General features: G+C 38.9%; 1 protein-coding gene across 4 annotated transcripts in view; it reads right to left on the bottom strand.

Moving 5' to 3' along the window:
- Positions 1 to 25786, bottom strand: part of LOC117420989 (tumor suppressor candidate 3-like) — a 109605-nt gene that overhangs the window by 57057 nt on the left and 26762 nt on the right. For all 4 annotated transcript variants that reach the window (XM_059026900.1, XM_034034817.3, XM_059026911.1 and 1 more), the window contains exon 2: positions 5805 to 5974. In XM_059026900.1, coding sequence (XP_058882883.1) covers positions 5805 to 5974 — 170 coding nt within the window. The remainder of the gene's footprint in view (positions 1 to 5804; positions 5975 to 25786) is intronic.

Below are 25786 nucleotides of genomic sequence, written 5' to 3'. Positions count from 1 at the left end.
GTTCTGAATTAAAATACAGTTGTCGTTGTCCATCAACAGTCCAATGCACCTTTGACCATTGTTCCATAGTCCAATTTCTGTGTTCTTGTGCATATTTTAGCCTTTCCTAACAGATGTATTCTTACTCCAACACATCCTTTCAGTCCTGATTTCAAGAGTGACCTTCGTACTGTTGATTTGATGGACAACGATACCTGTTCCTTCTGCCAGTTCTGTTGTCAATTCAACGCTTGTCTTCTTTCTATTCTTTCGATTGAAAATCAAGTAATGCAAGCTATTTCACTTAATGTTTTTCCTTCTTTATGCAAGTCAAGAGTGTTATAATAGTAGAACACACTAGTGGAGGCTTTGAGTAAATTGTTGATGCTCATAATGCACCAGGGTAGAAAAATGCAACATGTCTAAGACTCCTGCACAGCAACGTGTGTGTGTGTGTATATATATGTATATAATATAAATATATATATATATATATATATATATATTATATATACACACACACACACACACACACACTGTATATGTGCACACACACGCACTGTATATACACACACATATATATATATATATAGGTAGTGCCACTATAGTTAGGGTTGAGTTGGGTACTCAATGTTTGGGATTGCTCATTGAGAAGCTTTTACTGATAATATGGGGTCAGTATTTCCAATTTCATTATGTTACACAGATAAAATTTATTCGATGAGATGTGACACAGTTTAATTTATAGCCTGCTTGATTGTTAGCACTCAGAGACATCCAGCGAATTTAAAACAATCTGCGTGAAGCTTTCATTTCTGTTCAATGAAGATCAATAAAAAAAAAATTGATTTGCAGGTTTAGTACTGTCTTGTTTCATTAATTAAAATTCCAGATTAAAAACGGCTGATTGTCTACCTTTACTTGTAAGCCCGTGTTTCATTCTTTTCTTCAGTTAAATATGACTTTACATTTAAAAATGTTCTCTTATTAGAAAAGTATTAAGGAATAGAATTTGATTTTCCATTAGCAACACTGGTACCTCAGCAGAGTGTTTCTAATATAACACAAAAAAATGCAAGTTGCCCTCTTAATAGACAGAGATTCAGAATCGCATTGTAAGTGCAATTTAAGATTACATTAATAAAATCACTTAGTAACTGCAGTTTAACACCAAAAAAGCGACATTGCAGCTGCAGTTTAACAGTAGCCTGTAATATAACAGGGTTCATATACTTTTTCCAGACTTCCATTTGACTTGTGTTTTAGTTAGTTTCTACTAATTTTTCGATAGTTATCTACATAGGCGGGCAGCCGCAGAGCATTATAGCTTTTTGATTCAGAGCAGAAGTTGCACCTGGTTTTCTAAAAGTACTTATCAGAATCTGGAGGTGCATATCTAGCAAGAGACAATGCAGGTATGCAAAAGAGAAGGAAGATACTAGAAATGTCTAATATTTGAGAACTACGTTGCATTATTTACAAAGAGAATATAAAAAGTTGTATACTGCAAGTATACTTGTGCCAAAATAGGACAGTATAATGGTACCAATAGTATACTAAAACAAGACCATTTTGGCACAAGTATACTTGCAGTATACTACTTTTTTTGTAAGGGATGATATTGGATTCTGATCCAAACTTATTTATACTCACTGTTAAATGTTGAACACTATGGGAGGTGAAAAATAACAAATGAAATAACAAATGTGCACGCATTATATATTAAAATGTGCAAGTGTCATATATTAAACATACAAGTCAAATACTAAATACAGTACACCCTCGCTATAACAACCCACACAATCTCCCTCTTCCTCCGCTAAGAACCTTGGAGTCACCCTGGACCCCTGACTCTCTTATTCCCAGCACATCTCCACTCTGGCACGCACTTGCCGATTCTTCCTGAGCAACATCCGAAGAATCCGACCCTTCCTCACCAACTATGCTACCCAGCTCCTGGTCCAGGCCCTGGTACTCTCCCGCCTAGACTACTGCAACTCCCTCCTGGCTGGCCTCCCTGCGTCCGCCACCCGTCCGCTCCAGCTCATCCAGAACTCTGCTGCCCGCCTGGTGTTCTCTCTGCCTCGCTTCGCCCACGCTACTCCACTACTCCGCTCGCTCCACTGGCTCCCGATCACCGCTCGCATCCAGTTCAAGACTCTTGTACTAGCCTACAGATGCCTTGACCAGACTGCACCCAGCTACCTCCAGACCCTCATCTCTCCCTACACCCCCACTCGACCTCTCCGCTCCGCCTGCACTAGACTAGCTCTACCTCCGCTACGCTCCCCTGCCTCCACAGCCCGCTCCTTCTCCACCCTTGCTCCGCAGTGGTGGAATGACCTTCCTACAGATGTCAGGACTGCCCAGTCCCTGACCACATTCCGGCGCCTCCTTAAGACTCACCTCTTCAAACAGCACCTGTAGAACTCCTCTGTTTGTATCCTGGGACACTATCACTCTTCATGTAAATGTGCTTTATTTTGCTCTTATCTGCCCCCTATTTTACTGCATTTAATCCTGTACTTCATAATACTGTAATCTGCCAAGTGTTTAACCTGTAGTACTTTGTATTTAATCATATCCTGATGTAACTATCACTTATCTGCTGTATTATTGAATTTTGGTTTGTCACACTTGTACTTTGCTTGAACAAAAGTTATTGTATTTCTTGTTCTTATTGTATTACTTGTATTGTAACACTTGAAATGTATTTGCTTACAATTGTAAGTCGCCCTGGGTAAGGGCGTCTGCTAAGAAATAAATAATAATAATAATAACCCTGTTTGGGTCCAGAGCCTTTTGTTCGCTATAGTAAAAGGACAGTCCAAAACGAACAAGCTGCTGGAGTAACCCCCTCTCCCCCCCCAAAAAAACGTTTTGTTTCAATTTCAAATGTTAATTTAAATCTTGGTTTCATTATGTGCCAGTTGCATAGAGCTGCATGAGCCAACATCAGCAGCAGTTTGATTATTTTTTTATTTATTTTTTTTAATCGGTATTTAAATCATATAATGAAGACATTATAGCAAAGATGTAAACGGTATATCTACACTCGGCTGACGGTTTGGACCCAAGACTGTTGCTGCACTGGGTACTGTAAGTTGCAAGCAAGCACCATACATTTAAAATAAAATTACCGGTACATTTTATTAATCACATTAAAGAAATGAAAAAAGCAGCGTTAACATGCACGTTTATACACACCATAGGGGCTACAGAAAGCGTGTTTTTCCGAGCCAGTGATGATAATAAACTATTGGTTTGTATTCATTTTTTTTTTCCTGCTTTGGGAAATAGCGTTAACAATTTAATAAAGGTAACAACAAGATAACAAGATAAGAAAGTTTACAAATGAGAGGAGGCCATTCAGCCCATCTTGCTCATTTGGTTGTTAGTAGCTTATTGATCCCAGAATCTCATCAAGCAGCTTCTTGAAGGACCCCAGGGTGTCCGCTTCAACAACATTACTGGGGAGTTGGTTCCAGATCCTCAGAATTTTCTGTGTAAAAAAGTGCCTCCTATTTTCTGTTCTGAATGCCCCTTTATCTAATCTCCATTTGTGACCCCTGGTCCTTGTTTCTTTTTTCAAGTCAAAAAAGTCCCCTGGGTCGATATTGTCTATACCTTTTAGGATTTTGAATGCTTAAATCAGATCACCGCATAGTCTTCTTTGTTCAAGACTGAAAAGATTCAATTATTTTGGCCTGTCTGCATACGACATGCCTTTTAACCCTTTGCGGTCCATTTATTCATGCGTGACAGGCGCGTCAGGTCCAATTTATTTTCACACGCACAGTTTATTTTAGACACGCTGTTTAAAAGTATTTTTGTTCACAGTTAAACAGGTTTAAAAGGCACTGCATATCAACAGGACACTCAGTACTGCATCTCCAGCCCTGCCTCACCCCTTGTTCGCTGTATTTTTCACATACCTCTTCATAGTCGTGCATACCGATAAATCATCTCCTGATCACTCATTTTATCACCAAACTCCTCAATGCGATCAGAGTCATTATTTTATTACTATAACATCTAATAAAAGCTCTGCAAATGTTTGTGATATTCTTTGAGCGCTGGATGCAGAAGCAGCTATTTTATAATACAACAGTATAGGAGGCTGTGTGGTCCAGTGGTTAAAGAAAAGGGCTTGTAACCAGGAGGTCCCCGGTTCAAGTCCCACCTCAGCCACTGACTCATTGTGTGACCCTGAGCAAGTCCCTTAACCTCCTTGTGCTCCGTCTTTCGGGTGAGACGTAGTTGTAAGTGACTCTGCAGCTGATGCATAGTTCACACACCCTAGTCTCTGTAAGTCGCCTTGGATAAAGGCGTCTGCTAAATAAATAATAATTTTGTTTGTTTATGTCCGTGTTATCTATGTGGTGCCGGGGCTATCTATATTCATGAGATACACCCCCCCCCCCCCCCCCCTCCTCCCTTTTTTTTCGGCTTCTCCTCGGCTCCTGTCGGTCTCACTCGGCCATTGAATGGTTTTCTAGGCTTTTTCCAGAGAAAAAACAACTAGACATCTTTTTGATGATGTCGGACAGGACATTGGACCAGAAATGGAAAATTGCAATGTCGGACCAGGTCCGACATAGGGCCGCAAAGGGTTAAACCTGGGATAATTCTGGTTGCTCTTCTTTGCACTCTTTCTTGAGCAGCAATATCCTTTTTGTAATGAGGTGACCAGAACTGAACACAATATTCTAGGTGAGGTCTTACTAATGCATTGTAAAGTTTTAACTTTACTTCCCTTGATTTAAATTCAACACTTTTCACAATATATCTGAGCATCTTGTTGGCCTTTTTTATAGCTTCCCCACATTGTCTAGATGAAGACATTTCTGAGTCAACATAAACTCCTAGGTCTTTTTCAGAGATTCCTTCTTCAATTTCAGTATCTCCCATATGATATTTATAATGCACATTTTTATTGCGTGCGTGCAACACTTTACACTTGTCTCTATTAAATGTCATTTGCCATGTGTCTGCCCAGTTCTGAATGCTGTCTAGATCATTTTGAATGACCTTTGCTGCTGCAACAATGTTTGCCACTCCTCCTATTTTTGTGTCGTCTGCAAATTTAACAAGTTTGCTTACTATACCAGAATCTAAATCATTAATGTAGATTAGGAATAGCAGAGGTTATTACGTTTATTTTCCCTGTTTATAATTCAGTCAGATTTAGTGAAAAATCCACTACTCATTCATTTGAGGAAACATTTTGAATACTATCTTATGAGGCATCATAAGATTGGGTTTAGTAGAAGGGAACTACATTTTCAGAATCGAAATGAGAGAGAAAGTGAAATATCAACTTCTCCATAGTTCTGACTGAATAGTCAAGAGTTCAGTCCTTCTCATGCAGGCTGAAAGAAAAATGGCGCAATCCCTATGCGACAGCCGTTGATATTTCCTGGGGGCAGAGACAACGGCTGACACAGACACGGCTCTTAAAGGAACAGCTTTGATACAAGTGCTCAGGTCATTCGGACTGTAAGAGGTATATCCCATTCAATAATGGTTACATTTCTTACTTGGAAAGGGAAACAGAAGTTGTGGTGTCTTTAAAGGCACCAAACGGGATATTAAAAAGCCATACAATAAACCATAAATACCCAAGCAGCATGTTATTGTGCAAAAGACAGAGGGAAAATATGATCTCAAAATGTATTGTATATATTAGATACAATGTGCCAATTACGATAATGTAACTCCAATGTTTGAATATAATAATAACAGTTACTGTTAGCCTTTAACATTCTTTCAGTTGTACACATACGTCTATCCTATAAAAACCTGTGCACATTTTGCCTTTGTACCTGCAAACAGAGCACTGCCTCTGAGGCTGCAGTGCAGTGAACATCACAATTATGGAGTAGTTGCGGGGTGGCGCCTTTACAAATCTTCTGAATTTGTCTCCGTTCAAGCGGATGACTGAGCGTCTGGAGCTCCATTCCATCAGCTGTTCCACCTTCTCAGCCAGCATGTTCTGTCATGAGGTAAAGAAAAAGAAAACAAATCAGAATCAAAACTGCAAAACAAAAATGTATAAAAACAGCCTGTCAAACCCCTATCCTCTTAAAGCACGCAGCATACAAATATATATATATATATATATATATATATATATATATATATATATATATATATATATATATATATATATATATATATATTCCGTCTTACAAGTATTTTCATATTTTTTTACGTTTATTTTCCCTGTTTATAATTCAGTCAGATTTAGTGAAAAATCCACTACTCATTCATTTGAGGAAACATTTTGAATACTATCTTATGAGGCATCATAAGATTGGGTTTAGTAGAAGGGAACTACATTTTCTGTAACAATTTTAAACTTTTAAAAATAACTACTTATGGGGTGGACCATCAGAACGAACTTGACTGTATAGAACTCGAAGTAGATCACAAAAAATATAATTTCAAGTTTGTTTTAATGTTCTGACATCTGACAGTCTTTTTCAAATAGCTTTTTGGGCAATAAAAAAAAAAAAAACATTTCCAGACCACCATTAAAGGAGCCACTTGAATTAGTTTTCACTAATGCCCTATTAACAATACCGATATAATTCAGGACCAACACATGTTGATTGTAAATAAACTTAATGACAAGGACGTCTTTTCAAATGTTGATCACACATTATTTCTCTAGGGTGAACTAGGCCTTTAAAAGCCAGGACTGACTGATATGGAATTAGGCCTTAGTCAATAATAATGCAGACCAGAACAAAAAGCCAGGCAAAATTAAGGTTCAATCAATCTTGGTCTATCCCCAGGGCTAAACTAAAATCAATCAGCTTTATAGAGCTTATACAGCAGCACTGGTGCTGCCATCTTATCTACTGCATAGTGCAACAACCTCCTCCAAAGAATATCCTTAGTACTTTGGTATGCAGTGAAATGTGCAATTAAATGATATAGCACGAAGACCGTGGGTACTAAAAAGCAAATATGACGCTATGTGCTTTTTAAGGATAGTTGGATTCCACTATATTATAACTAGATTTTTTGGTGGGAGTCAGGGGGAGACTTAAGCACAAAGCATCCCCCAATAAAATGTTTTTAAAAAATTAAGTAAAATAGATACCCATCATTTATATGGCCAGAGGTAAAAACACTGTGCCAGAGGAACTTTGAGAGAATGCAGCCTAAGTAGACTGGGAGTCAATGCCAAGATCACCAACACATTTAGCATGAAGTGTTTTATAACACCCTTTGAATGTATGCCAGTGGCAACTTTGCACAATGATTGACAAACAATTCTCTTATACAATACCTTTGATCGAACTTGATCAGTAGCATCACAGAACAGAATACAATACAAATATTGCAAAAAAGATGAGGGTCAAACAAATGTATCATGGCTATCAAAAAAAAAAAAGAAAGAAACACAAAAACATTGTAGATGCTATCTATGCTGTTGACTTTTGTAATTGCACATAAATGAATGGTAAAAAATAAATAAAATAAATAAAAAAAAGTTTAGTGATTGACAATTTACAGGACCTTAACCAGAGGCACAGTCAAATACATTTAAAAAATCTCCACTCCTCCTCTACTGGCCGACTGGTCGTGCCTTCCTTCCACTTTCCATTATCCCATGCCTGCTTCTCTTCCCTAGCCCCTCTGTGGTGGAACCAGCTTCCGTCTCTCACTGCCTTCTGCCGGCTCCTCAAGATCCACCTGTTTAGACTGCACTTGTAGATCCCTTGATCTACCCCTCCTACTATGCACTGACATAAGCACCATGTAACTGGGTACTCAGCTGATGCAGTATTGCACTACTATTATGTCTCTGTAGATACAAATTGTCTTACTCCTTACTCCTCACCTCATATTGTATTCTAATAGTATTTGCACTTACTGTAAAATACACTATTTTAATAGTGTTTTTGCACTGTAACACCTGTCGTCTTGGATAAAGGCATCTGCCAAATAAAACTAATAATACTAAAAACACAGTATAAATGCACTGGGCATCTAAGAGACAGTGTTAAACAGTATTTTTACTACTGTATGTTTGCAAAGTATCTTTCAACACTTCCCCTAGTACCTCTTTCTATCCAAATCGCCGACAACAAATGTTAAGTAAAGAAGGCCATCTTAAAAAATAACTGGAAATTCAGACATTAAACATATTGGCTTTTTAGTAAAGTTGTAATAGCCTGCAAAATGTGATTAGAGGTAAAAGGTGGAGTGTATATTTAATACAATCCCACACTGTTTAGCGATCCTACTTCCTCTCCCTCCTCACCTCTCCATCTCAGTATCCCTTGACTATCACTCTCCCTCTCCTGCTAAAAACCTAGATGTTACTCTCGACCACTCCCTTTCCTTCTCTCAACACATCTGACATGAACTTGCCGCTTCTATCTTAGCAACATCTACCGAATCCGCCCTTTTCTCACAACATATTCCACCCAACTCCTGGTCCAAGCTCTTATACTTTCCAGATTGTACAACTGTAACTGTCTCCTTGCTGGTCTCCGTTCTTCGGCTATCCGCCCACTTCAGCTCACTCAAATTTCTCCCAGCCTCGCTACTCTCAAGTTACCCCTCTGCTTCACACTCTGAGAAAATTTAATATTTTGTTTCAGTAATAACTTCCTACAGTATGTAGTCTGGCATTGTAAAAGCATACCTCTAATTTAAAGTCTGTGTTTTCCTATGTTAACTTCACTACATCTGAACACAGTTTTTTACGCATAAAAATGCTGTATAAGTGGTTGTGGGGGAAAGAACCACTTATACAGTCACACTGTGTTGCTGAGGACAATTTTAATTTAAACTGCGATTAACAATTTAAATTAAAATTGTCCTCAGCAACACAGTGTGACTCTACACATGGAACGTCCGAAATAATGCCAGACAATATTTCAACATCAGATTGTTCAGAAACTGATAGGGAGATGGAATTTGTGGCCGAATTCGACTTTCCCACTCAATGGTTTGTAGACAATTGTGCATGTGTTGTGTCAGGAAATGCAAATGAAATTTATGGAAACTATAAGATCCAAAATGGAAAATTACCTATATGATAACAGTATCCTGGGAGACGGTCAGTTTGGTTTTAGGAAAGGGAGATTGTAACTAACCTGCTTGATTTTTTTGAGGATGCAACATCGACAATGTATAAATGCAAAGCATATGACATGGTTTATTTAGATTTCCAGAAAGCTTTTGACAAAGTCCCGCATAAAAGATTAATTAATTATCTAACTGAACGCAGTAGGGATTCAAGGAAATGCATGCACATGGATTAGGGAGAGGTTAACATGTAGAAAACAGAAAGTACAGATTAGAGGAGAAACCTCAAAATGGAGTGAGGCAAGCAGTGGTGTACCACAGGGATCAGTATTAGGTCCTCCGCTATTCCTAATCTACATTAATGGCTTAGATTCTGGTATAGTAAGCAAACTTGTTAAATTTGCAGACAACACAAAAATAGCAGGAGTGGCAAACACTGTTGCAGCAGCAAAGATCATTCAAAATGATCTAGACAGCATTCAGAACTGGGCAGACACATGGCAAATTACATTTAATAGAGAAAAGTGTAAGGTACTGCACACAGGCAATAAAAATGTGCATTATAAATATCATATGGGAGATACTGAAATTGAAAAAAGACCTAGGAGTTAATGTTGACTCAGAAATGTCTTCATCTAGACAATGTGGGGTAGCTATAAAAAAAGGCTAACAAGATGCTCGGATATATTGTGAGAAGTGTTGAATTTAAATCAAGGGAAGTAATGTTAAAACTCTACAATGCATTAGTAAGACCTCATCTAGAATACTATGTTTAGTTCTGGTCACCTCGTTACAAAAAGGATGTTGCTGCTCTAGAAAGAGTGCAAAGAAGAGAAACCAGAATTATCCCGGGTTTAAAAGGCATGTCGTATGCAGACAGGCTAAAATAATTGAATCTATTCAGTCTTGAACAAAGAAGAGTACGCGGTGATCTGATTCAAGCATTCAAAATCCTAAAAGGTATAGACAATGTTGACCCAGGGGACTTTTTTTTACCTGAAAAAAAGAAACAAGGACCAGGGGTCACAAATGGAGATTAGATAAAGGGGCATTCAGAACAGAAAATAGGAGGCACTTTTTTACACAGAGAATTGTGGGAGTCTGGAACCAACTCCCCAGTAATGTTGTTGAAGCTGACACCCTGGGATCCTTCAAGAAGCTGCTTGATGAGATTCTGGGATCAATAAGCTACTAACGACCAAACGAGCAAGGTGGGCCGAATGGCCTCATCTCGTTTGTAAACGTTCTTATGTTCTTATGTTCTTAAAACCAAATACGAAGGATGAAAAAATGCAGTATTTATTTTTTTAGGTCGGATCATCCTCAAAGACCTCATACCGAAAGGAAATACATTGTTTCTGAATCTCATTAGGTAGTTTATTTGAAACGTGTCCATTCTGCAAACACTCAGAATCAGCTGGAGCTATATCTAAGACTTTGGGGATATATACTGAAATCCCACAGTGCTTCTATAATTGTGGGTTGGTCTCTTCATTAGTTGGAAATGAGAACAACTTCGTCTTGGGTTTTCTTTTTCCCCGCAACCATTTACACAGCACAGGCGTTTTTTATTTTTTTTATTGAATGCAACATTAATCATAATAATACATCAAAATACAACTAGCGAAGGAAACATGTACAATGTGAAAGATGTCTACTACACAAAACGAAAGCAGGTCCAAGTTCCTTCCTTATGGAAAATTAGACAGACGATGTTTGTCACACAGACTAGTGTGTTTCCACGTGGAAGTAATATAGCTTATACAACGCTTCATTGGGCATGCGCCGGTACTTTCAGAGTACATGTGAGGGTACATGCGGAACTCATGTTTTTTGGCTCAGAAGAGATGCTCTAAAACAGTGATTTTGGACATAGCAGCGTGGCATTATGCAGATGTTTGGGCGCATATGGATTATTATACAATGACCAAATACATTCGGAACAGCAAGGTGGGATAGTTTATTTTATTTTTTATGTAGTGCTGATGTACCCTTTAAGTCACTTCTAATAATGGATATATCACTTTTCACTTACTATCACAAATTGGTTTCACAACACAAATGTCCTCATTGGCTTATAGGCGCTTTGAATGGTTGCAGGTTACTTTCAATATTGTTCTTGCAGTCTGTCAAAAAGCTGTCTGACTATTGGCCTAACTGGAGAAAAGGATTTGTCAATGTCTCAGGCACTTGACTTTTGCGTCATGAAGCAAACAATCTTGTATGTAATAAACCTGGCCTTCATTTTCAGTTAAGTATAACTAAACTTACATAGCACAAACACAATGTGGGTTTCATTAAAATGTAAATTTCTGATTGATTACTTAAAGTGAATTCTAATCATCTAACCACAATAAGTCTCTAAATTTTACAGCTGTCCATCTCCCAAATCAGTAATGCCTATTTATTTATTTTGTTTTATTTAATTTGTGTTGTCAAATTTAGACTCAGAGTAGTATCTTCTAGGAAGATGAGTGGGACATAAATAAATAAATAAATAAATAAATAAATAAATAAATAAATAAATGTGCAATAGCCCTAAAGTGATTTGCCAGCAATTTTAGCTGGACTTTAATAATGAGAGTTAATGAGTTCAATTACCCTCATATTCTTCAGTCTTCTGAGTGACAAGTCCAATAATTGCTCTCCATATTTTACCACAAGCTCACCATGAACTATCACATGCACAGCGTAAAGCTGCAACTTAAAATTAGTTAGCAAAAGAACTGTCAAATACTTACTTAAATGGTAGTTCACTTATAATTTATAGATTATTTATTGAATATATTATATAATTTGCTAATATTTACTAAACTATAGTACATCTGTTTAACAGATTAAATGTTTGAACCTTCTACATTTGTTCACCATTTAAACTATCATACTCATTTTCAATGAACAAGTAGACGTGAGTATGTATTTATACATTACATTTTTAATTATTTATTCAAAAATGTATCTTGATTTTCACAGACAGTATTCAATTAGTGGTTTACAATACATAGAAACTATACATCAATACACTTTTTTTAAACAATGTGAAAAACAATGCAAGATTAAATTGCATTTATCATTTAAAACTTAACAGCCTTAGGAATAATGTAAGGAGAATGGCCAGGGCTGGTGCTAGGCAACTTGCCACCCTAAGAAAAGCCTAGCATGGCACCATATCAGAATATGTACAGAATATCATTAATAACATTCTTAATTTTATACATTAAAATGCCTCACACATGGGTACAGTAAAATAGTAGTAGAGATCAGTCATGTTGAGTTGACATCTTGAACAACTGGTTCCTGGTCCTAGATTTTGTAGTTGTTAATTTTAGAACATAAGAAGAACATAAGAAAGTTTACAAACGAGAGGAGGCCATTCTGCCCATCTTGCTTGTTTGGTCGTTAGTAGCTTATTGATCCCAGAATCTCATCAAGCAGCTTCTTGAAGGATCCCAGGGTGTCAGCTTTAACAACATTATTGGGGAGTTCGTTCCAGACTCCCACAATTTTCTGTGTAAAAAAAGTGCCTCCTATTTTCTTTATTATTATTATTATTTTATTTCTTAGCAGACGCCCTTATCCAGGGCGACTTACAATCGTAAGCAAATACATTTCAAGTGTTACAATACAAGTAATACAATAAGAGCAAGAAATACAATAACTTTTGTTCAAGCAAAGTACAAGTGTGACAAACCACAATTCAATAATACAGCAGATAATAGTGATAGTTACATCAGGATATGATTAAATAGTGATAGTTACATCAGGATGTGATTAAATACAAAGTACTACAGGTTAAACACTTGGCAGATTACAGTATTCTAAAGTACAGGATTAAATGCAGTAAAATAGGGGGCAGATAAGAGCAAAATAAAGCACATTTACATGAAGGGTGATAGTGTCCCAGGATACAAACAGAGGTGTTCTACAGGTGCTCTTTGAAGAGGTGAGTCTTGAGGAGGCGCCGGAATGTGGTCAGGGACTGGGCAGTCCTGACATCTGTAGGAAGGTCATTCCACCACTGCGGAGCAAGGGTGGAGAAGGAGCGGGCTCTGGAGGCAGGGGAGCGTAGCGGAGGTAGAGCTAGTCTTCTAGTGCAGGCGGAGCGGAGAGGTCGAGTGGGGGTGTAGGGAGAGATGAGGGTCTGGAGGTAGCTGGGTGCAGTCTGGTCAAGGCATCTGTAGGCTAGTACAAGAGTCTTGAACTGGATGCGAGCGGTGATCGGGAGCCAGTGGAGCGAGCGGAGTAGTGGAGTAGCGTGGGCGAAGCGAGGCAGAGAGAACACCAGGCGGGCAGCAGAGTTCTGGATGAGCTGGAGCGGACGGGTGGCGGACGCAGGGAGGAGAAGTCTCAAGGCAGATAATAGTGATAGTTACATCAGGATATGATTAACCCCTGGTCCTTGTGACCCCTGGTCCTTGTTTCTTTTTTCAGGTCAAAAAAGTCCCCTGGTTCCCCTGGGTCAACATTGTCAATTTTGAATGCTTGAATCAGATCGCCGCATAGTCTTCTTTGTTCAAGACTGAATAAATTCAATTTTTTGAGCCTGTATATGACATGCCTTTTAAACCTGGGATAATTCTGGTTGCTCTTCTTTGCACTCTTTCTAGAGCAGCAATATCCTTTTTGTAGCAAGGTGACCAGAACTGAACACAATATTCTAGATGAGGTCTTACTAATGCATTGTAAAGTTTTAACATTACTTCACTTGATTTAAATTCAACACGTTTCACTATATATCCGAGCATTTTGTTGGTCTTTTTTCTAGCTTCCCCACATTGTCTAGATAAAGACATTTCTGAGTCAACATAAACTCCTAGATCTTTTTCGTAGTTCCTTCTTCAATTTCAGTATCTCCCATATAGTATTTATAATGTACATTTTTATTGCCTGCATGTAGTACCTTACACTTTTCTGTATTAAATGCCATTTGCCATGCGTCTGCCCAGTTCTGTTTACTGTCTAGATCATTTTGAATGACCTTTGCTGCTGCAACAGTGTTTGCCACTCCTCCTATTTTTGTGTTGTCTGCAAATTTAACAATTTTGCTTACTATACCAAAATCTAAGTCATTAATGTAGACTAGGAAGAGCAGAGGACCTAACACTGATCCCTGTGGTACATCACCGGTTACCTTGCTCCACCTTGAGGCTTCTCCTCCAATTGGGTCCCCAATTAACCAAATATGCCAAACTAGCTCCTGTAACATACGCACATATGACCACAGTAGGAGGTTTTAACACACAACCATTTACATATAATTTAGGTTGCACAAAATGCATCAAAGCGTGTTACCCGATTTGTTTTTTAAATTTGGCACATCTGCCGGGAACGTGCAACAAAGACAGGAGCACACATGTCGCACATAGTTCCATACCCCCATGTATGTTGTAGAGCACAGCCAAGATGGAAGCAGAAGACACCACTAACATTTTAAGAATTTTGAAATATACAGGCTTTACTGAATAAAACGAGAGCTGCAGGTAGTGGAACAGTATATAATCAATGCAACCGTATACAAATTTATGCAATGTGACAGAATAAACAAATGTATTTTTGTGCAACAGTTTTCTGCCAATACCATAGTATTTACAACTGATGTCCTGGCATTTTAGGAAAGGTTACCAAAATATGAATAAAAAGAAATGTAACAACTTCAGCTCCCGAACAAATCCTTCGGCGGACATTGTGTTTGAACTTCCAAAAATATTACAAGTTATAAAAATGTATTGCAATGGTCAATCAGTATTCAGCAATGAAACACACTGGCCATTTCTAGAATTAACTGTACTGAATTTATGCACATTGCTGAACTAACTCACTTATGATGTTTACAAGCAGATACTCTCTATTCCTGGGTCAGGGGGTATTCAATTACATTCACTGGAGGGCGAGATAAGGCAATGCTCAAATTTTGGGAGGCCACAGGGTGTTCATGATGTGTGTATTGGAGGGAGGGGGGGGGGGGGGGGGGGTGCACTTAGAATGATATGATTTCTGATTGTCATTTGATAATACAAATACAAAGCAAATATATTTATCACTTTAATGGTATTAAACTACATGCTACTAATTATAATTTTATTAAAACCATTAAATTAAAATGGACATCTAATTTTACTGCGCAACAAGCATGCAACTTAAGTAATGAAAGCTCATCAATCAGTGGCAGAGCCAGACTTTCCATAAATGGGCGGGGGGGAGGATGGGGATTAAAAAATTGAGGGGTCTATACTGGAGGGTGGGGGGGGGGGGGGGTTAAAAAATGGAGGGTTCTATACTCCATTTTGTGAGGGCACACATAAAGACACTTGAATAATTTTTAATGTCAGAAGTGGACTACGGTGAACAGCAAGCATTTACACAGCAACCTTAAGGAAAGATAATGTTTTATTGATTGAGGGTAGCTTACAGAGCAAGTTGTAAACAAGGAAGAAGGGTTACCAGATAAAGTGCAGTGAACTTTTTTCCCTGTATTATGGTGTGTTGCCAATAAATATCGCTTGTTAGGGGCTACAAATGCCCTGTAGATAGCAGCAACCGTTCACCTGTGCGTATCTGCAACTAGTATTTGTAATGAAGGACAGCTGACCAGGGCTGCCAACTACTTTTACAAAAACCTGCCTACTTCTTCCTGAATGAACCCATAGAAGAAAATAACAACATTAAAAAGCATGGACCCCAGGACTGAATTTACCACTGCTGTGCACTATGTTCTGTGCAGCTGGATTTCTTTGAGATTGGTGCATTTTGTGTCATTAAAGAGATATTTTGTGTCATTAAAGAGATATAGTCACACTATAACATTAAAGAGATATTCACACTATAATGTTTATTTTCAACCTATGGAATTGAATACTACTTTTCATACTTGAGCGTAATCGCGGAGAAAAAAAATGCAAAATTCGCTGGGGGGGAAAAAAAACAACACTATACTGGTTTGATTTTTTATTTTTTTTTTGGATGAAAAATACAAAGGCAATATGGATCGGGTGCAAGCTGCTGCATGGTTATTGCTCCGAAGAAGAGAAAGAAAGAGAAGAATGTGGATTCACCCTATAATAACGAGCAATGGGAAAACCTAGGGGAGTACCAGTGTCTTGTGCAAGAGCCAAAATATACTGAATATATTTATATAATCTCAAATTGTGTTATTGATAACAAATAATCTCAAAAATGTTATTGGTTTTTGTTTAAACAAAATTAAAAGTACAGACAGGACAACCGCTATAATCAGACGTTCCCCCATCTTGCCTATGATATTTGATGAGCAAGTCTGAATACAAAAATAGCAGTGAAACGTTGGGCGTAAAAAACACAGCGAATAAACGCTATAGTGTGAATAGCCCTTAATGTATTTGACGATCTCAGGACAAGCAATCCACTGTGGAAATGGCGGTGTGATTTGTCACTAGAAACGCTCATTTCTATTCTGCCCTTCTCTTTTTGTCGTTAACCTCCAACACGGGTGTTACTTGGAAGCAGTTTGTTATTTTATTCAAGGCAGAATGTGGAGCAGCATTGTTAATACGAGGAGGCTGTGTGGTCCAGTGGTTAAAGAAAAGGGCTTGTAACCAGGAGGTCCCTGATTCAAATCCCACCTCAGCCACTGACTCATTGTGTGACCTTGAGCAAGTCACTTAACCTCCTTGTGCTCCGTCTTTCGGGTGAGACGTAGTTGTAAGTGACTCTGCAGCTGATGCATAGTTCACACACCCTAGTCTCTAAGTCGCCTTGGATAAAGGTGTCTGCTAAATAAACACATAATAATAAATAATAATAATGTTTAGTTGTTTTTTGAATCTTATTGAGACGCTGCAGTATCTGGATTAGCAATTAGCCATCCTAAAAAAAACAAAAAAACAAAAAAAAACACACTTATTCTTAGCCATTTACTTTACTGGAAGAAAGTGGGCAGCAAGGGAAGCTGTGGAAGATGTAAAGGCTGCCCTTCGTATCAGTGACATCATGGGGCAAGTACAGCATGGAAGAGGATGCCTTGGTCTCAGTTCAGTTCTTCCTACATGGCACAAGGCAACCCCAGCTCAACAAAGGAAGCTGGTAGTCAACGAGGTGCAAAAGCAGGAGGAGAGGATAAGGTGCGTAAAGGCACTTTTCCAGGCCAATCAGGGAGAATTCACGAGATTGGAGAGAGTAGAACAACGCAAGATCGGCTGGACAATGGAACAGAGCAGGATCAGTTTCCTCATCAGGTCAACATATGATGTTCTCCCATCACCACAGAACCTTAATCTATGGGCAGGAGAGGATCCTTGGTGTTCTTTTTTTTCATAGCCAGCTACATTGACACATTTTGACAGGATGTAAGGTGTGTCTTAGCCAAGGACGGTTTACTTGGCGTCATGACCAGGTGCTGCAATGTTTGGCCTTAGCACTGGAAGACAAGCGCAGCATGACCTACAGGTTGCCACCAATGCCAGCAATATATGACACACAAAGAACAACATTCCTCCGTCCAGGGGAGCAACCTCCAAGAAAAGGTATTAAAACCAAAACTCATCTAGGACAACTGGAGGTTGCTAGAGACTGGAAGATGCTGGACAACGGCTTATTTTCCCACCTGAGATTGCCACCACTAACCTTGTCACGACTAGATATTGTCTTGTGTTCTGGATCACCACGCCTTGTTCACCTGGTAGAGTTAACAATGGGAGGATGCTGTGGATGAGGCGTATGAAAGGAAGAAGCTTCGGTATGCTCAATTAGCTGCTGACGTGGAGGATGGAGAGTCCAGGTGTACCCAGTGGAGGTGGGTTGTCAAGGATTTGTGGCACAGTCTACAACCCGGTTTCTCAGAGATTCAGTGGTCAAGAGTTGCGACGCATAGTGAAGAACTCATCTGAAGCAGCAGAGAGGAGCAGCAACTGACTCTGGTTGAGACAAAAAGATTCTGGGTGGGGACCTCAAGCACAGTAGAAAGAAAGCAACGATGTAAAGGAAGGCAAGTAAGCTGGGCTTAGCTGAGTAGGGGACTGTAACAGGGCGAGGTGCCCTGTACATTGATTTGTTTGATTTATTTTTAGAATGGGGTCTCCCCCTCTGCCCCTGTGTCCCATTTGTTTTGTTGTAGTATTGTTATGATTTATTTTATGTATTTATATGACGGCGAAGCGCCACTGGTTTTGTTATTGTTTTTATTTTTAAAACGTGTTCTGTCAGAGGCGAGATTGGTGCTCGTCCTCTGCCAGGAATAATTTAAAAACCTCGTGCAGAACGTGACCATCTCCCGAGTTTAATTAGTGGTGTAATTGTTGCTAATCGAGAGATGGTCACCTGCATAAAAGCCTGAAACACTCTGCACTCAAGGTGGGGTGTTAGGAGTGAGAGGAGCGAGAGAGAAACGAAACTTAAAAGTAAAAAACCAAAGGATCAGTGAAGGCTATTGCCCAGCCTGATCGTGTTGTTTGTGTTCGAGATTTTGTTTTTGTTTGAACTTTTATTTTGCTCTGCGAGCACAGTGTTTTCTGTTAAAACTTTTTATTTTATTTTTGTATTTAAATAAACGGCGCCGCAGCGTCTTTCTTTTTGAACTGCAGTGCTGGTGTCAGTTTTGTTTGGTTCCTGCTTCTGACCTGACATCACCACCCAGCCACCGTCACAGGGACAAAGGGGGGTGATGCTGGGACACCAGAATCACTGTCGAGCCCTCTTAAGGAGTCGTGGGCTAGTCGACAAAACACCAAGGATGGAAGGTGCCCACTTGAAGACCCCAAAGAAGTACCCTACTCTGCTCTGTCCAGACGGTTGTCATGCTGATGCGCTAGGGAGGCCGCATTGTGGTTGATCCCTGGAGCTAGCATTGCAGCTGTTGTGTGCGCTGATGCGCCAGGGAAGCAAAATAGGCTGATCCCTGGAGCCAGAATTACATTTCAGCCATCAACACCAAGCAGAAGGATAACTACATCATTAGATGGAAGGAAATGCAGATGTATCACATTAGTTTACAGTAAAATAAGCTATGTCTTATTTGGTACTTATCTTGGCGAGAGCCAAGTCCAATATCAGCATGAAGTTTTAACACCTACTCTCATGTAATGGAAAACACTGTTTTAAAGATGAAAAACATCAGCATGAATAAAAAGCTCTGTATTTTTTTATTTGAAAATAAGCCATTTATAAGGGAGTTACTCTTAATCATGATACATTTTAAGGGGTAATGTTTTATTAACTGTTAACAAGTTGCTTTCTAATATATTAAATATGTCCTTTTTATTATTATTATTATTATTATTATTATTTAGGGTTGCTGTTTTTTTTTCTGTTTTCCCCTGACGTTTCCTTCCCCTTTAAGAATTCGAGTGATCCCTGCTAGCCATTCAGTAGTAATATTGGTTTAATGTACTTGTTTTGGTGTGTGCAGAATAAAGAAACTGCATGCAAATTAGGGTGCAACATTTTAATAAGCGATTAAGGTATAATTTTAAAATGAATAAATGCAGGGCACACTTCATAACAATCACTACTGTTCATAATTGTATTAACATTAATACAAACTAGTCACTTACTAAAATGTTGCGCTCTCGTTTTAGCATTCTCTTTCTCTCTCTGTGTGTGTGTGTGTGTGTGTGTGTGTTGCTCTTACTCCAATTCTGATTGGATATGTTATGTTAATCATGCTTCGCCAATCATGGCAGAGATTTCATGTTAAAAACAAACAAACAAACAAACAAACAAACAAACAAACAACACCGCAGTGTTTTGCAAAAAATGCACAAAAATAGACAACCCGTCTAGCATCATTTTCTCCGGCAAAACAGCCCAATTTTGCGGAAAACACATCCAGCTGGCAGCACTGCAGCTGACATCAGACATAAGGCTCTCGCTGGCCGCCAATTGAAGAACGCTGTCCTAGGTGATCAAAGAAGTTTCTTTGGATCAGTTAACCCTTTCTTATGTAGTGGATTGTGGGATGCTAAAGGACTAATAATGGTTCTTTAATTTTTGGGGTGTGTTTAGTTGCAAATTATTAGGATGTAAATCTGGATGCAAATGCTGAACTTGGACCCTTGTCCCCACCAGTCTTGTATAGTGACTTTTATACTAGAGACTATAATCATGACAGCAAGGTACTGTACATTAAAGATAGGGTATTGCACTCCCATTATTATTTACCCCCCTCCCTACCTCCCGCGCAAACATTGACATACGGACATGTTTTTCGAAATAGTTTTGGAACTGGAATCTTAATACTCTGTTCCAATGACAGATCCCCGGTTCAGAACCGATTCCAAAACTCTTCTCAAATGCACAACACTGTTTAACAGACATACAGTTAAATCTGAGCAGTTTACCGCAATACTTCATACTAAAATCAGAGAGTAAGGAGAAGTCGTCGAATGTCAGTCCACCCCAGACGCGACTTGGAAACAATTAACAAAACTGGAAATAAATACATGACCCCACCCATGCATGCCTATTGGACATACTAGAGATGGGCTGTCCCATTACAAAACAGGTCTTGTTACCACCCTGACCTCCGGCAACTCTGTTGTAAAATAAAGGTTGGACTTGTAAAATCTATAGATCAGAGCTATTGAACATCCCTATATATCCAACAGTGTTATTGTTATCATTATTATTATTAGTAGTAATTGTACAGTTGTAGTCATAGTATTTTATTTTTTTTGTGGTATCAGTCGTAGTAGTGTGATTTGAAGCCTGGTACATCTCCAGCTGTCAGCAGACAGCTGGACAATAGTAGTATCGTTGAACTGATATTTTCAACAAAACTATTTTATTGTTATACATTTATATATACAACTTACTGCAATTTCAATTGTGTTTCTTTACAAATTCCTTCTTTGATCCTTTTTGTTTATTAACTTTTAAAAGTGCAACATTATTATTATTATTATTATTATTATTATTATTATTATTATTATTATTGTTGTTAAGCACTACATAATCACCATCTTAATTATTAATATTATTATTAAAATCTATGTTATGTTCAGGTCACCACTTACCTTGCATTATTTACTTTTATTTAGTTTTTCCTTTTAAAACAGTCCAGTGAAAATGCTTTATATTGCTGGTTTTGTTTTTTTAATGTCTAGAATAGTATTATTATTATTATTATTATTTATTTATTAGCAGACGCCCTTATCCAGGGCGACTTACAATTGTTATTTTTTTTTTTTTTTTTTTACATTACACTATTTTTTACACATTCTTTTTACATACAATTACCCATTTATACAGTTGTTTTTTTACAGGCGCAATCTAGGTAAAGTACCTTGCTCAAGGGTACAGTAGCAGTGTCCCCCACCTGGGATTGAACCCACAACCCTCTGGTCAAGAGTCCAGAGCCCTAACCACTACTCTACGATAATATTTTGGTTTGTTTGGTGAATCTCCACAAAACTTCATTTTATGCGTATGTAAAGACCTTCTTGTCACAGATTTGTGCCAAAGAACAATTTAGTGAACAAAATATTCAAACAAATAAACAAACAAACCAAAAAAAAAGCTATAGCTTAAAATTAGGTCACATGTTCAAGCAAAAGTGCACATTTTTCATTTAAATTCTGTATATGTTGCGCTCCCGAGTGGCGCATCCAGTAAAAGCACTCGCTAGAGTGCAGGATGCGCTCTGTAGCCTGGACGTCGCCGGTTCGAGTCCAGGCTATTCCACAGCCGACCGTGGACGGGAGCTCCCAGGGGGCGGCACTCAATTGGCCGAGCGTCGTCCGGGGGGAGGGAGGGTTAGGTCGGCCAGGGTGTCCTCGGCTCACCGCACACCAGCGACCCCTGTAGTCTGGCCAGGCGCCAGCAGGCTTGCCTGTAAGCTGCGTTGTCCTCCGACGCTGTAGCTCTGAGGCGGCTGCACGGTGAGTCTGCAGAGTGTAAAGAAGCGGGCGGCTGACGGCACACGCTTCGGAGGACAGCGTGTGTTTATCTTTGCCCCTCCCGAGTCAGCGCAGGGGTGGGAGCGGTGAGCTGAGCCTAAAAATAATTGGGCATTTCAAATTGGGGAGAAAATAATAAAAACTAATTGGCAACGATTAAATTTAAAAAATAAATAAATAAAAAATTCTGTATATGTAGACTGCATGTATGGTCTGGTTTATTTTTGCATATTAATAAACATATTTTTATGCAACTTGCATAAATCAGAAAGAAAATCTCTCGGTGCTGCTAAATGCACCACCTGCAAGCCACCCAGGCATTGTCTTTCTTCTGGATGTCTTTGTAGTCATTCAATTTGCAATCATATAATAATGGATACTGCTGCACCACAAATTAACTTTTCGTCGTCCATGATTAAATTATTTTGAGGCGTGACTTGTTTTGAGCCATGTGTTTGACGTGCATCTAGGGTCTTAACCTTCTTAACCAGGTTCTATTTTAGCGACACGAAATTCTCAAAGACAGGCTCGCTGATGGTGTGGATACTCCCATTTGACTGAAGTGACTTCTACATTATTCGCTCGCATCTACTGTGGATATGGCTTAAACGTGACTTATGACGGAACATCCGTGGTAACCACTGACCACTCGGGGTCCAATTAGGCAAAAGCTCCCCCCCTCCCCCCCTTAGTGCAGTCCCTGTCTATATAAATATTTAAATCAATTAAAACCCTGAATACATCAAATATTTCCCCTATAAATACATTTTAAATGTTTGAAGTGAATGTACTTTAAAAAGCCAAACAGGCAGCATCACCAAACCAGTAATATTACATCAGCAATTATTAAATAAAACGAAAGCTAATAAATGACTTACCATTGCCTTGTTAGTATCCTCTCATCTACGCTCCACCTTACAGGATAAGGCGTCAGGGCTTGGTGTTGAATATTGCAATTATAGAGAGTCATACTCCAGAGAATCGCACAGATCTCTTTCAAACCAAAATTCCACTCGCTGTGATGTCAGCTGTATCCACAAATCCCACCGCTCGCTCTTTAACTGCAGCATGTTGCACGCATCGAACACAAACTGCAACAAGCTCCCGTTTTGATACATCTTGACTTTCATAACCAAGTATTGAATAGTAAGTGTTAGGGGTTTTGTGTCATTCTTGCTTCATCTTGTGCAGAAGTAATGAAGCTGCAGCTTCTAAAAGGTCGTTGTGTATATCTGGGCTCATCATTGTGGCATTTTTAGGAAGCTTTTCAGGTCGAATTTGAATTCTCTTATCATATTTACTGATTAGTTTGAAAAGTTCAAGAAAGTCCCCTTTGTTTAAGCTTCCTGGCTTTCTCTTTGTCCATGTAAATAAATGTGTTATTTTACGCAGAACAGCACAATATCAAGCACAACTTTAATATGCTCACATATCTATTAAGTGGATGTTTATTAAATCCTTGTTTAACTGCTTCAGAATATTTCCACGATCTGATAACTGACACTGTTTATGGTTGTCATATTTAGACAGTGCATGATTGCATGTGCTTTGCTCGATATTTGGAGCAGGCCTGGTGCATATGCTTCCAATCACTAAAGCCACTCTGACTGAAGGGGTCTTCAGTGCAAGAGTCCCCAAAATGCCAACACATTTTACAAAAACTGCATTTTCAGATGTGCTATATTCCAGTCATTGATGTTTTGCATACCAATGTGATGCAAAGCTGCGATTTTTATCGCAGATCAGAAGACGGAAAAGACTAGAGTTTCAGTTGAGTCAGTGGTTCATCGATATTGGATAACTCAGTAGGCCAGCTTGGAATTCCCTTATCTTTGACGAAGCGGTAGTTGTAACTGGACTGGTTCCACATTTATTTTCACATGTTGCCATTTCCACTGCTGAAGTAGATTAAGAATTTGCAGATTCGGAGGAAGAAAGGTCCATTGTATTTTAAAAAAAATTAAATTGACTCATTTTCTTTGCCATGTTGACCGCTGCACTACTACTAATTAGACTGCAAGTTTGCTTAAATTTCACAATTAAAATAAAAAGTTGGAATGTGGAAACATCTGGGACTTAACAGATCTGCGCCAACTGCCTCACAAGCTGTCAATCAAATGCAGCTTGCACATGATTCGTTGTGTGATCTGAAGATCCCACCCAAACATTCCATCACAAGGACTACTTTGATTTGATTGGTTAAAGCCTGCAATTGTTTTAACAGCATATTTGTCCTAAACTTGAGCTCCCGCCTTAAATAAATAAATTATAAATGGACTTAAACTTGGCATTCACATAGGCGCATATTTGGGTGGGCCTGTGTGCTAACTGGGTGGCTTTCGTGAAATTTAAGCGTGTTGCAGACTTTGAACTTGATCTGCTTTTTCTTGAGCGGAGGCAGTTAGTAGCCTATTGTATACTGCTTGGTATTAAAAACCGATAGCGGGGTCAGTATGTGTAATACAATAAACTCATTGCAGGAATGACAAAAAGTGTCTGGAATGCATCGGGGGGCAGCTATATCCAAAAATTGCAGTAAGGGGACAAGTTACAAAAAGATACGACTCAGTTTTCCCCCAAAAGATTTGTGGTTATATAACAGCATTATAAGCATGGTGAATAAAATACACACAAACACACCTTTGATTTCTAGCTGTGTTCAGGAAGTGGCTGACATATGGGGAAGGGCAATCACTTATTGTATTTTATACCACATGGTTTTTATGTTCTCTCCAGAATTGAGAAGCACTCAGGGCGGACATTAAGAACAGGGTTATCACACCAGGGATAAAAGAATGGGAGGATAAAATCGGACAGCTTGTCAGAGAGAGGATTACAGTTTATATAACCAGTGGCCAAATTAGCCTGATTTCGTCAACCTTCTTGCAAAATGTAGAAAGACATTATGGCATAGAACAATTAACCACTCATGATATAAGGACCTATAATACTGCAGTATTACTGGGAATAGATGACTGAACATTAACTTGTCAGTTAACACAGAAAGGTCAATTTTAGAAGTATGGGTTATGCAAGCACAATTAGGCTATACTTGCACTATAACATTCCAGTTGGCTGCATATTGCACAACCTTAAAGGGACAAACACTATCAAGCATTTGGATTTGGTGTCTTTGTTTGTTAAAGCCCAAGTAAAGAGAACACCAAGACAAATCGCAGGCATACGTTTTACTGTATTTAAAACACTATTTGCATTGGGCATGACACGTTTTTCGGGAATATTGTTTTCTGTAATATGAGACATTGACACTGGTGACAGCTTTAGAAAGAACTGGAAGGAAAGGGTTTCTGTCTTGTACAATACACATGATCACGCTTGATAATCACAAATTGCATCTCTGTACCGAGTATTAGGCCAGTGGGCCCAATTTTGATGAACGCTAAAAAATAGAAGGCAATGTGCAAACTCAAAAGCATGTGCACTGCTGGTAAAGGGCAGAAAGGGCCAGCAAATCAATAGAAACGGACGTCCCCTTAATGTGATATACTGCTTACTGCACGTGTTTTCTGTGGTATATCAATAATAACATAAGCATTAATTATTTCCATTATAGGTCGGCTAAACTTCTCTGCCATTTATTTCTGACAGCAACCACTGACGTCTTTCAATCACCTGCTTGTGCTTGTGAAGCAGTCAGCAAGAAAGCCTGAAATGGATTTCCGCAAAACACACAACTGTACACAGGAGGTCACATGAAAGGGGCGCAACTCAGTATAGTGTTCAGTCCTTCAGTCCACTCCGAATGAAGAAGAGTCCAAGCCCATGTTTCAGTTCTCTACAGCGGGTATTACAATACAGTAATTAAGAACCCGCCAACATTACGAAACTTGCACCTCACACAATGCAGCTGTATTACCTACATGATCAAA

Source organism: Acipenser ruthenus, chromosome 1, assembly GCF_902713425.1.
Source record: "Acipenser ruthenus chromosome 1, fAciRut3.2 maternal haplotype, whole genome shotgun sequence".
NCBI classification, from domain to species: Eukaryota; Metazoa; Chordata; class Actinopteri; order Acipenseriformes; family Acipenseridae; genus Acipenser; species Acipenser ruthenus.
Note: the sequence above shows the minus strand (reverse complement) of the source record. Positions and strands in the feature narration are given on the sequence as shown.